A 12,892-nucleotide genomic window follows, 5' to 3' on the forward strand; every position below is an offset into this window, starting at 1 on the left:
ATCATTCTAAAGACCGGCGCAGACAAAGAAAGTTAAATTTGGATAAAAAAACTCCAATGGCGTGACAACCACTTCAATTGGTAATTATATTTCAACGTGTCCATTTTGTTTTATTATCATTACTCTTTTATTTAATTTAATTTATAAAAATTTTGATAAAAATTTTGATTAAGTCTTATTGAAATTTGTATTACACATAATCAATAAATTTTATTATTAATCTGGTACAATATTATATATTAAATGTTGTTTTTCCTTATAAAAATAACTACTTTACCGTATATGAAATATCCTTATAAAAATCTAACCACTTCATTTTATTCTATATATCTTGCAGGTAACAATAAAAATATAAATTCAAATATTTCAGATGGATATCAGCCTACAAGTTTTCAATCTACTTTGACATATTCTGGGAATATTACAAGTTCATTATCCAATGATGCTAAAGATAAAAGAAAACTCAGAAAGTTATATTTGGATAACAAAAAATGTAAAGATAAAACCACCACGGCAAATGGTATATTTTTTTTTCTATAATGCATTTATAATTACTTTGTTACGAGAGTATTGTTTTTACATAAAAATTTTAATTTTGTTTATTAGTTTATATTTTCTATTACTCTTTTGCAACATAAATGCATGATATTCCCTTATAACATTCTTAGTATTTCACAGGTAACTATTTTTCCAATCAACATTGTTTTTATTTTTTAATATTTTATTTAAATAAATTTCGTTTTCGATGAAATAAATATGCATATATTTTTTTTCTTTGTATATATTAATTATAAATGTTTTGAGGGTCTTAATAACTTTTTTCTTATATATTTTTCTCAGTGCTTACTAATGACATTAGCAAAAGTCAAAGCATGTCATCAACCAAATTCAATAATGTTGTTGGGGACAATCAAAATGTCAACCAAAACATTTATATGGAGTGTGCTCAACAAAGTTTCAAATCTACTTCCAATTATACGACAAGAACTCCGTTATTTAACATTACCAATGGTATATCGAATAACTTTTCATATCAGTTATCCTACTATATAAGTTATATAAATTAATATCTATGCGTTATATACAATTTAATTCATACAATTATCCTTTCTATTTCAAATCTCAATACTGACATTTATACTTTCAGTATATGGACACAAATCATTTATCCTTATCAACATCTAACCACTTCAAATTATTCTATATATCTTACAGGTAACAATGAAAATATAAATTCAAATATTTCAGGTGGATACCAGCACACAAGTTGTCAATCTACTTTGGATGTTATTACAAGTTCATTATCCAATGATGCTAAAGATAAAAGAAAACTTAGAAAGTTATATTTGGATAACAAAAAATGTAAACATATGACCACCACGCCAAATGGTATATTTTTTTTCTATCATGCTTTTATAGTTAGTTTGCTACGAGAGTATTCTTTTCACATAATATTTTTAATTTTGTTTATCAGTTTTTATTTTGTGTTAACGTTTTACGACATAAATAATGCATATTTCCTTGTAACACTCTTAGTATTTCACAAGTAATGGTCATAACAATCAACATTGTTTTAATTTTTTAATATTTTATTTAAACATATTTCTTATATTTCGTTTCAATGATATAAGTATGCATATATATTTTATTTCTTCCTATATATGTTAACTTATAAATACTTTGAGTGTTATAATAAATTTTTTCTTATATAATTTTCTCAGTGCTTACTAATGACAACAGCAAATGTCAAACCTTGTCATCAAGCACGTTCAATAATGTTACCGCTGACAATCAAAATGTCAACCCAAACGTTTATAAAGATAAGCGAAAACAGAGAAAATATTATTTGGATAATAGAAGATCCATTCAGACTTGCACCACACCAAACGGTAATATGCTATATATTATATAATTTACATCTCATCCATATAATATATAATTAATTGTCTAATAATAAATTCCAATGTTTATTATGTTTATTTTATTTTTTATATTAATTAATTTTTTTTTATTTCGTAGCGTGTATGGAGTATGCTCAGCAAAGTTTCAAATCTACTTCCAATTATACGGCAACAACACCGTTATCTAACATTACCAATGGTATATCTAATTTATTTTCACATCAGTTTTCCTACTATATAAGTTACATAAAATATTATGTATGTATTGTATACAATTTAAATCATACTATTATCATTTTTATTTCAAAATTCAATACTAACATTTATACTTTCAGTGTCAGAAAATAGACAATATTCTATATTGTCTAATGATATCACAGCCACATCTTCGTTAGCAGTCACTCGAGATAATTCTATCGGTTTATCTTTAAGAAACAAAAAGTCAAAAAGGAAGATCTCAAATATATCGAGTATACCCATAGACTTAACATCAGATGAACACTTAAATGTTCAGCATAATCATGTTCAATTGATTTCGGGTATCTCAAAAGGTAACACTAATGATTATATTAAAATATTACTCATTTAAGAATAATATATTTATATCTTTAATCAAGTTTTTTTAAACAGATTATTTCGACCATGGTGATCAGAGTTTTGTGTGTACGAGTTGTCATGCAAAATTATGGCAAAATGAAGCCCTTAAAGGCAATAAAGATGGCAACAAAACATCTTTTTCAATGTGTTGTGGTAACGGAAAGGTCGAGCTTCCTGAATTAAAAGAAGCACCTGTAGATTACCAAAATATTTATCGTTCTGTTCATCCCAAAGGGAAACATTTTTTGAACAACATTCGTCTGTACAATTCGATGTTTTCATTTACATCGATGGGTGGAAAAGTTGATTCTTCCGTTAACAAAGGCAAAGGTCCATATATTTTTAGACTTAGTGGTCAAAATTACCATTGTATGGGCAGCCTTCTACCTATAGATGGATCAAAACCAAAGTTCTCTCAGCTATACATATATGATACTGACAACGAACTTTCAAATAGACAACACGCTTTCAGGTATATTTCATGTTTATTTTTCTTAACAATTCCTTTTTTTTCATACCACTTATTTACCTACTAAATATTAAATATAATTGTCATTATTAACAGTACACAAAAAGATGGGTGCAATTCAACTTCTCAGCAACTTGATATCGATATCATAAGATTTTTAAAGGTTATGTTGGATTCAACAAATGAGTTGGTTAAGTGTTATAGAATGGCAAGAGATTGTTTTAATGCAAGTCCTAATATAGATCTAAAGTTACGTCTTATAGGAAGAAGACAACAAGATGGAAGGACATATAACCTACCTACCGCTTCTGAGGTTGCTGCTTTAATTGTTGGTGACATTGGTAATTCAATTGATAATAGAGATATCATCGTAAAAACTAAATCAGGCAATCTACAACGTATAAATGAATTGCATCCTGCTTACCTTGCTCTTCAATACCCACTGCTCTTTCCTTATGGGGATGATGGATATCGAGTTGACATCCCTCATAGAGGTGTTACGTGTTCAACGAATAACAAACGATGTTACTGTACAATGAGAGAATTCTTTTCATATAGGATTCAAGACAGAGTTAATATTTTCTCATTAATTCTGAATTCAAGAAGGCTTTTTCAACAATTTATGGTTGATGCTTATACGATGATTGAAAGCGAGAGGCTGTATTACATATGAAACCAACAAAAAGTTCTTCGATGCGAGTCCTATGAAACTTTACGCAGCGTGAAAAACAATGGAAATACAGATATTTCGAATATTGGACAGCGTGTGATATTGCCTTCTTCTTTTACTGGTGGTGCACGCTACATGATGCAAAATTATTTAGATGCCATGTCACTTTGTAAGTGGTTTGGCTACCCAGATTATTTCATAACTGTAACATGCAATCCAAAGTGGCCCGAGATTCAAAGGTTTATTGCTGACACAAACCTCAAACCCGAAGACAGACCGGATATCCTATCTAGGTTGTTCAAAATGAAGCTAGATTCATTGATTAAAGACTTAAAGAAAAATTCATTATTGGGTTCGGTCGAAGCAGGTAATTTATATTAATAATGCATTGTTAAAGTGTTTTTATATATTTTGTTAATATGTTTTTTTATTTTTTTCAAATTCTTATAATACGACTCTATTTAAATAAATTGTCAGTTGTTTATACGGTGGAGTTTCAAAAGCGCGGCCTACCTCATGCTCATATATGTCTATTCATGCACTCTGATTACAAGCTCCCAACCGTTGAACATATTGATCGTGTTATTTCTGCTGAAATTCCAAACAAAAATGACGATCCAGAATTGTATGCACTTGTCAGCGAGTTCATGATGCATGGTCCTTGTGGTAGTGATAATCCTAAATGCCCATGCATGATTGATAACAAGTGTTCAAAAAACTTCCCAAAGACATTCACAGAGCATACTTCGGTTGATGAAAATGGTTATCCAATATATAGGAGACGTAATGATGGATCTTTTGTTGAAAAGTCTGGTGTTAAGTTAGACAATAGAAGTGTGGTTCCATATCACAAACTGCTTTTGAAAAGATACCAAGCTCACATTAATGTTGAGTGGTGCAATCAGGGTGCTTCCATCAAATATTTGTTCAAATATATTAACAAGGGTCCTGATAGGGCTACTGTTTTGGTTGTACCAAACAACAATGCAGATGATAATGACGATGTAGTTGACGAAATAAAAAACTACTACGATTGTAGATATTTATCTGCATGTGAAGCTTCGTGGCGTATATTCAAATTTGATGTTCATTTCAGGACTCCTTCTGTTATGAGGCTTCCTTTTCATCTTCCTGGACAACAAAATGTTGTATACGGTGCTGACGATGATATTGAGGATGTCCTCAATAAACAGTCTGTTTCTTCTTCGATGTTCTTAGCTTGGATGGAGTGTAATGAACATAATAAGGAAGCACGCAAGCTTTCTTATGTTGAATTTCCTACCAAGTTTGTTTGGAAATTGAATGATCGTTGTTGGAAGCCAAGAGAAAAAGGATTTTCTATCGGTCGAATTCACACCGTCTCTCCTAATGTTGGCGAAGCATATTTTTTGAGAATCCTTTTAAATAAAGTCAAAGGTCCGAAATGTTTTGCAGACATTCGTACGGTTAATGGACATGTGTGTCCTACTTTTAGAGAGGCGTGTTATGCTTTTGGACTTTTGGAAGATGATAGGGAATATATTGAAGCAATTGAGGAGGCAAGTCATTCAGGTTCTGGATATTATTTGCGTTATTTATTTGCAACTATGTTGAAGTCTAATAGTTTGTCGAGACCGTACTTTGTCTGGGAAAAAACTTGGCAATACTTATCAGATGGAATTCTCTACAATCAACAACTAAGATTAAAGGCACCAGTTAATATGTTATTTTTCATTATTTAAATTAATGTTTTACTTAATAATTCTTACATAATATATTATATTTATTAAATAAAATTTATTATATATTTTTTTATATTTAACTAAAACTTATTAACCTTATTATTATCGTTAAGTTTTAATTTTATAAAGTTATATATTTATAAAAATTAACTTGCAAATTTCTACAGGTTTATCGCTTGATGAGGATCAAGTTAAGAACTTGACACTTTATGAGATTGAAAAAATTTTACTCCAAAACAATTCAAGCCTCAAAGATTTTGATGGGATGCCTTACCCTGATCATGAGTCTATATCTTCTTCAAATAATCGATTGATTACTGAGGAGCTAGATTTTGACAGGACGATTCTATTACAAGAGTTTTATCAGCTACTTGGTTCATTAACAGATGAACAAAGAGGTGTTTTCGACGATATTATCACAAATGTTAAAAAAAAGAAAGGAGGTGTCTTTTTTGTTTACGGTTACGGAGGTACAGGGAAAACATTTCTCTGGAAAACATTATCCGCTGCTTTAAGATCGGAGGGTGAAATCGTGTTAAATGTTGCTTCAAGTGGTATTGCTTCCTTATTATTGACAGGAGGTAGGACAGCGCACTCTCGATTTATAATCCCTTTAAATCTTACCGAGGATTCGTTTTGTTCTATAACGCCGGAGAGTGATGTTGCTGAATTGTTAAAAAAAACATCATTGATTATATGGGATGAGGCACCTATGATTCATAAGCATGCCTTTGAAGCTTTGGATAGATCTTTGAAGGATATATTGGGTTGTCATCTTCGTAGCAACTCCAAATTGCCATTTGGAGGAAAAGCAATTGTTTTTGGAGGTGATTTCAGACAAATTCTACCTGTTGTTCCTAATGGAAGTAGACAAGACATCGTCAATGCTTCAATAAGTTCCTCCTATATTTGGTCAGATTTCAAGGTCTTAAGATTAACAAAAAACATGAGGTTAAGTCTTCATACATCTAATATTGAAGAAACAGCCACATTTGCAAACTGGATTTTGAATATAGGTGAAGGAAAGGTTGGTGGCTTAAACGACGGCGAGGCAATTGTTGATATACCAGATGATATTCTCATTACAGATTCATCGGATCCTATTGGTTCATTAATTACATTTGTCTATCCTTCTATTGTTGAAAATGCCAATAATCCGATGTTTTTCCAAGAAAGAGCAATCCTTGCACCGAAAAATGAAGTTGTTCAAGAAATAAACAATCGTTTGTTAAAATTATTTCCTGGAGATGAAAAAGAATACTTAAGTTCAGACAGTCTTTGTCAATCGGAGTTTGTACACGATGACTTTGACGAATCTTTATACACTCCTGATGTTCTAAATGGCCTTAGACCTTCAGGTATGCCAATTCATAAATTGGTATTAAAAGTCGGTGTTCCAGTTATGTTATTGAGGAATATTGACCAAAAATACGGTTTGTGTAATGGAACAAGGCTACGAGTTATAGCATTGGGTAAGCGTGTTATAGAAGCAGAGATTATTTCTGGAAGTAATATAGGAAAACGTACGTTTATTCCAAGAATGTCACTGACCCCTTCGGATAAAAGGATTCCTTTCACATTTCAGCGAAGACAGTTTCCACTTGCTGTATGCTTTGCGATGACAATAAACAAAAGTCAAGGACAGTCGCTATCAAAGGTTGGTTTGTTTTTAAGACAACCAGTGTTTACTCATGGACAGTTGTATGTTGCATTGTCTAGAGTTAAAAGCAGAGATGGATTGAAAATATTAATTTTAGACAACGAAGGAAACCCTACCAATAAGACATCTAATGTTGTATTCAAAGAAGTATTTGGAAATTTGTGATTTGTAAAAATTATTTAGAACATTTCATTAATGATTTCTTTTTGGTATTTTGAGTTCAATTACACACTTATTCAATAAACTTTTCACTTATATGTGTTGTATTATTTTAATAATTCGTTGATGTTCGAAATTTTATATTATTTTTTTCAAGAAACCCGTGTAACACACGGGTATTACACCTAGTGTATTTAATATATTAGAGTATATTACAATTTTGATAATTTATAGTTTTTGTAATTGTTTTTTATTTTTATTCAGTTAAATAAAGTAGTTATGTTTATATTTGTAATTTCGATCCAACTTATTTTCTTTAGTGCTATTATACTTATGTTACGAAAACATGAAAATTAAAAAAAAATAGTTTGTTTACTAAGAATTAGTGTTTCAAGGTGTTATATAACTTGCAAATTAAATCATATTTCTATATGTGATATCAATAGATTAAATTCAAGATAATATTTTTCAATTTGATAACAGACTAAAAAAAAAAAAACAAAAACAAAAAAAAAAAAAAAAAAAAAAAAAAAAAAAAAAAAACTTAGTAATAGTCGATATTTATTAAAAAAAAAAACTTGTTATAGTAATTTATATTGAATTCAAGTTCTTTTACTTGAATCAAAGTAAATAAAAACATTAGAAAAACCATAAATAACTACAATAAGAAAAAATTAGAAAACAAAAATTTTAATATGAAAAAACCATAAATAACAAAAAATAGAAAAATAAAATAAAATAAATAAAAAGGTGAAAAAAAAAACTATAATACGAAAAGAAATATGAAAAAACCTAAAATAAACTCTAATATACTCTATATATACACTAAAAAATAGAAAACAAAAGGTAAAAAGTTTTAAAAAAATTGTTGAAAAATAAAGTTAAAAAATGAAAATAAATAAAGTATATATAAAAGAAAATAAAAAAATGTACATATATTTATAAAAAATTGAAAATAAATAAAGTATACAAAAAACGAAAAATAAAGTTAAAAAACCATGTGGTGTAATTTTTTTCAAACCTCAGGGACTAAAGTTGAACTTTTTAGGACTAATTTTGCAAAAAAGTTATCCAACTTAACCATGAAACTCGTTAAGTGGGTTAGAGTGATAATGCTGCGAGAAAGTTGTGGCCACAACAATAATAAAAAAAATTATCAGGGCTTTTTCCAATTACGCGTTAAAAATTTAGGGCTTTTATAATATTAACCCTTCTTACTTGGGAGATTATCAAAAGGACAACCCGTCTTCATTCGTCTTATCACCAGCGGTTATCAACAATTCATTAGTCTATAATCAATTTGTGACGCTCTCAATTCGTACAGGTATATTTGAATCTTGAATCCATTTTCTTTTAGCGTGATTGGGTTCGTTCATCATTTTGGAGATTGAGATGACTCACCTTGTAACCAACAAATCATATCCGAAGCTTTGTTGCTAACCTGCACCCGATATTCCACCAACAAAATTTCTATGACAACCCTCCTAGAAAAATATCTTACGTGTTCATTTTGGTTCAACTATCCACGTGTCTCATTCAGCCAATTTGTAACATCCCGAGTTCAGGGGTGCAAAGTTCAGGGTTCAAAGTGAAAATGTGAATGGTCAACTCGGCGAGTCCATGGGGAGACTCGGCGAGTAAGGTCGCGATTCTGGTCGTGTGTCTAGTGGCCAACTCAGCGAGTCGGTGGTTGGACTCGGTGAGTTGGTGTTGTGTGGAGAAAACCCTAGTCCTAGGGATTAGGCCCTATATAAAGAACATAATACCCTCTCCCCAGCCTCTTTGCTCTCACTTGAAGTCCAAAAACCCTAATATTCGTTGTGAGAGAATTAGAGAACATTTGGATCTTGAAGGGGGTGTTTGTTGAAGAGATCTTTGAAGATTAAGAGGCTTGGAGCAAGGGGCTTTTCAAGGTTTTGACTTATTCTTCTGTTGGATCCTTCTTTTGAGGTAATGATTCGTTGCTTGAGCTGTTATCCATCTAGATCCATCATTTGTGGGAGTTTAGGGTGTATATATAGTGTTATCTTGAGTTTGGAGGTTAGATCTGAGGTTGCTACCTCAGATCTAAAGTATTGATGATCCAAAAGAGCATAAAGTCCCAATTCAAGAGCTGTTGATGAAGTCTTTTAGCCCCAAACCTTAGCCCAAGAGTGTATTATGCTTAGATCTCCTTGGATTCACGTAAATTTTGCCACTTTACGTGATGGATGGCTTGTGTAAGAGTAGATCTATGGATTGGAAACCCTGCATGGCTTGGAAAGCCTCTGTATGGGTTAAGAGCTAGTGGTACTCGGCGAGTCACATAGGTGCACTCAGTGAGTTTCATGAAGATAGGCAGAAACTCAGCGAGTTGGAAGAACAACTTGGCGAGTTGGTTGAAGATAGCCTTGGACTCAGCGAGTCTGTTCTTGGACTCAGGGAGTCTAGTCTTGAGGTCCTAACCTTTTTTGGTTAAGCTGAGAATCGTTGAGTCAAGGGATGACTCAGTGAGTTTAATACGGTTTGACTCAGAGTTGTGGGACTCGGCGAGTCTTGGGGAGACTCGGTGAGTTGAGTCGTGTTATGGGAGTTTCAGAGATTCGGGACTCGACGAGTCAGCGGGTTGACTCGGTGAGTAGAGTCAGTTAGGAGGGTTGGCTTTGACTGAGGACTTTGACTTTGACCAAGACTTGACCAGTTGACTTCCAGGGGTATTTTGGTTGTTATTGGTATTTATTGGTTTCGGTGATTCAGTGGTGGAGTTCATGTCGGTGGTCGGAGCAGCGTGATCTTGTTCTTCAGTCGGCAGTAGCAGGTGAGTCTTCTCACTATACTTTACCTTGAGTGGTAACTAGAGTTATGTGACAGAGTTATTGTATGCTAGTTATGTGATGTGTTGCACTGCATTATTTCTATGTGATTTATGTTGTGTGTATATCAGAGTTAGGACCAGAAGGTCCATAGAGCTAGGACCAGAGGGTCCACAGAGTTAGGTTTAGAGTTATGTGCCAGTGCAATTGTATGTATTTATTTTTTTAGATTTATTGTGATATGTGATATGCATGATTCTGAGTTATCAGAGTTAGGACCTTTGGGTCCATAGAGTTAGGACCAGAGGGTCCACAGAGAGTTGGGACTGGAGGGTCCCACTGAGACACACAGAGTTAGGGCCCAAGGGCCCATAAAGTTATAGCCTTGAGTGGATAATATGTGTTAGAGTGGTATTTTGAGGAACTCACTAAGCTTCGTGCTTATAGTGTTTTGTGTTTTGTGTTTTGTGTTTCAGGTTTCTCAGTTTCACGGGACGACACCGGCTCGATTGTACACACCAGGGGAAGCGTTTGTTTTGAAGATCCTGGTTTATTAATTGATTGAACAAAAGAGTTATGTATTGCAACTTAAACAAATGGGATTTTTATGAAAAGTGTTAAAGAGATAAACTATTTTAATTTTCAAAAATTTGTTTGAAAAATTACGGTGTTACTAGTTGCTATCAGAGCCTTGGTTTGAGGGATTTGGATGCACCTTCGAGTAAATATGGACTCAAACTGAGGAAGTAAGAAAAGTTTTCAAGAAATGATTTTCTAAAAGATGAATAAGAGTTCAAAGAGAAAGCAAGAAACAGTAGTGTGTACACTCAGCCAGAGCCCGAACGGTAATTTCCCAAAATACCCTTACTTTTGTGTTATGAGATATTTATGATACATTTTATAAGATATTATGCATGCTAGAGACAGGCTAGGTATTTCATATCTTAGGACTAGAGTGGCCTGATTTGTGATGCCTTAGCCTAGGAGTTGCTGTTATATCTGATGTGCTTTTGAGTATGAGTGAGAGTATTCAGTTGGAATCCTTTTAAGGGATTTGAGTAGAGGAGTAATCTAGGAGAGACGCCTAGATGAGTATTGTGGTGTTTATCGAAGAATAGTTAGAACCCGCGAGGGGCAGAGTTGCAGAGTTTGGTGGTATCTTGAGCAGAGCAAGCGAAGTTATCATCCAGAGTGAGCTCTATGTATTCTTCGATGCCCAAATGTTGCTTGCTTCGTGCTTTGTGGAACTCTCGATGATGGGAGTCAGCTACCAAGTGAATATGACGATATTCAGGAGGTAGATGACTGGCATCATTAGGATCTCTTCAGCAGCTGATGGCGGAGAAGTGGGGGTGACCTTAGCTGGCGGAGTAGAGCATTTCGCTGAGGAGCGAGCACGCGTGGCGGAATTAGTGAACGAGAAGGTTGAGCAGCTATTTAGGAGCTCTGGAATGGTCCGTGTGGAAAGTATGGGTAGATGTGGCAAGTATTATGGGCCCATACTACCGAAAGCAGAGGACCCATACTCGATACAGGGAGTATTCTGGAGGTTCTAAGTAGCAGATTGAGGAGTGATGTCATGGTTCGAGTACCATACATCGTAGCAGATTGAGGAGTGATGTCATGGTTCGAGTACCATACATCGTAGCAGATTGAGGGGTGATGTCATGGTTCAAGTACCATACATCGTAGCAGATTGAGGAGTGATGTCATGGTTCGAGTACCATACATTGTAGCAGATTAAGAAGAGATGTCAGGGGCTAAGTACCATGGTTCTTAGCAATTGATGCTTGTGATTCTCCGGTTGTCCGATCAGGATTGATTGGTGGAGTTTGGACGCGATGGTGTTTTAGGCCTAAGGGCCATGATTGAGTCCGAAGAGGCATCCCTTGAGAGGGAGGCCAGGAGCGTTTCAGAGTATTATTGGTAAGATGTCAGATGTAGTCGCAAGACTCAGGGATTTGTAGAGAAGGCATTTATGGGGGATTGCGGCTTGAGTGAGCGATCAATCAATGGAGGAGATGTCACCTTCTGTGACCTGATGGGTGCTATTTATGTTTCTGTTGGAAACAGGAGAAACGTGATATTTCGGTTTTGGGGTTTAAGAGTAAAACCTTGCGGATTGGCATTTATGACGATTTTCCACCAGAGTATCAGGCAGCATGTCTGCCGCGAGGTAAAGTTATATCATGAGCAGGTAGTCGGTTGGGACTGAGGTGGTCAAGGACCACGTTGCACCCTATTTGAGTATAGTAGGGCGTGTGGTAGCGGTATCAGTGGGCAATCCAGACGAGTATATCAGGGCGGCGGCTCTTCTGTCTATGATGGATATTGAGTATGGGAGTGGAGTCCATGTTCTTGTGATGATTCAGGTGTTGGAACTTGGGTTGATAAGTCGAGGTTGAGGAGTATGATGATTTATTGTTTCAGTATAAGATTCGGTGATATTATTGGACAGTTAAGATGTTCGATATTGGGATGGTATGAGACTTTGAACGACTAGAGTCAGTCATGATGAGAAGTTCCTAAGGATTTCTTCTGAGATTCAGGGTATTAGAGGTTGCTTGATCTCTTTAATGGAGATTATTGGGCATTGCGTAGCACCTTCCAAGGGCAGGTGTGATATTGCTAGTGGAAGCAGTCTGTGGGATGGTGTGTGCGTCAATTGGTGATGGTTCGAACCCTAAGTAGGGGAGAACCAGGTATGTTATTGAGGGAACCATAGATTTGTGCAAGAGAGTTTAGGGGGTGCATACAAAAATCTGCGGCTCGAATTCATGAGGCTAGGGTCATTGATGATCAAGGAACGGAGCAGAGCGAGATAATGCATGTGGTATGTGTCTGAGAAAGGATGGGTGTCTCCTCGGCAGTTGGCAAACGGTCAGGAATCTGGTGGTGGCCAGGGTCGTTTCAAAGGGAAGAC

At 34.4% G+C, this 12,892-nt stretch overlaps 1 protein-coding gene across 1 annotated transcript; it reads left to right on the forward strand.

The window, feature by feature from the left end:
• The first annotated feature begins 282 nt into the window (after positions 1-282).
• LOC145016549 (uncharacterized) lies at positions 283-12,162 on the forward strand. The gene is made up of 11 exons (XM_078974830.1): positions 283-520; positions 1,216-1,362; positions 1,722-1,889; positions 2,020-2,100; positions 2,237-2,452; positions 2,532-2,970; positions 3,064-3,627; positions 3,688-4,004; positions 4,115-5,188; positions 5,526-7,015; positions 12,043-12,162. Exons 1-11 carry the CDS (start codon positions 283-285, stop codon positions 12,160-12,162), a joined length of 4,854 nt encoding a protein of 1,617 aa, XP_078830956.1.
• The last annotated feature ends 730 nt before the right edge of the window (positions 12,163-12,892 follow it).

The sequence above is a fragment of the Lactuca saligna genome, chromosome 9, assembly GCF_052625555.1.
Source record: "Lactuca saligna cultivar CGN05327 chromosome 9, ASM5262555v1, whole genome shotgun sequence".
NCBI lineage: Eukaryota > Viridiplantae > Streptophyta > Magnoliopsida > Asterales > Asteraceae > Lactuca > Lactuca saligna.

Coding starts and splice junctions, on each gene's coding strand:
- LOC145016549 (XM_078974830.1), top strand. CDS start 283: ATGAAATATCCTTATAAAAATCTAACCACTTCATTTTATTCTATATAT. Junction 2,453..2,531: donor GATTTCGGGTATCTCAAAAG/GTAACACTAATG, acceptor TTTTTTAAACAG/ATTATTTCGACCATGGTGAT. Junction 4,005..4,114: donor ATTGGGTTCGGTCGAAGCAG/GTAATTTATATT, acceptor ATAAATTGTCAG/TTGTTTATACGGTGGAGTTT.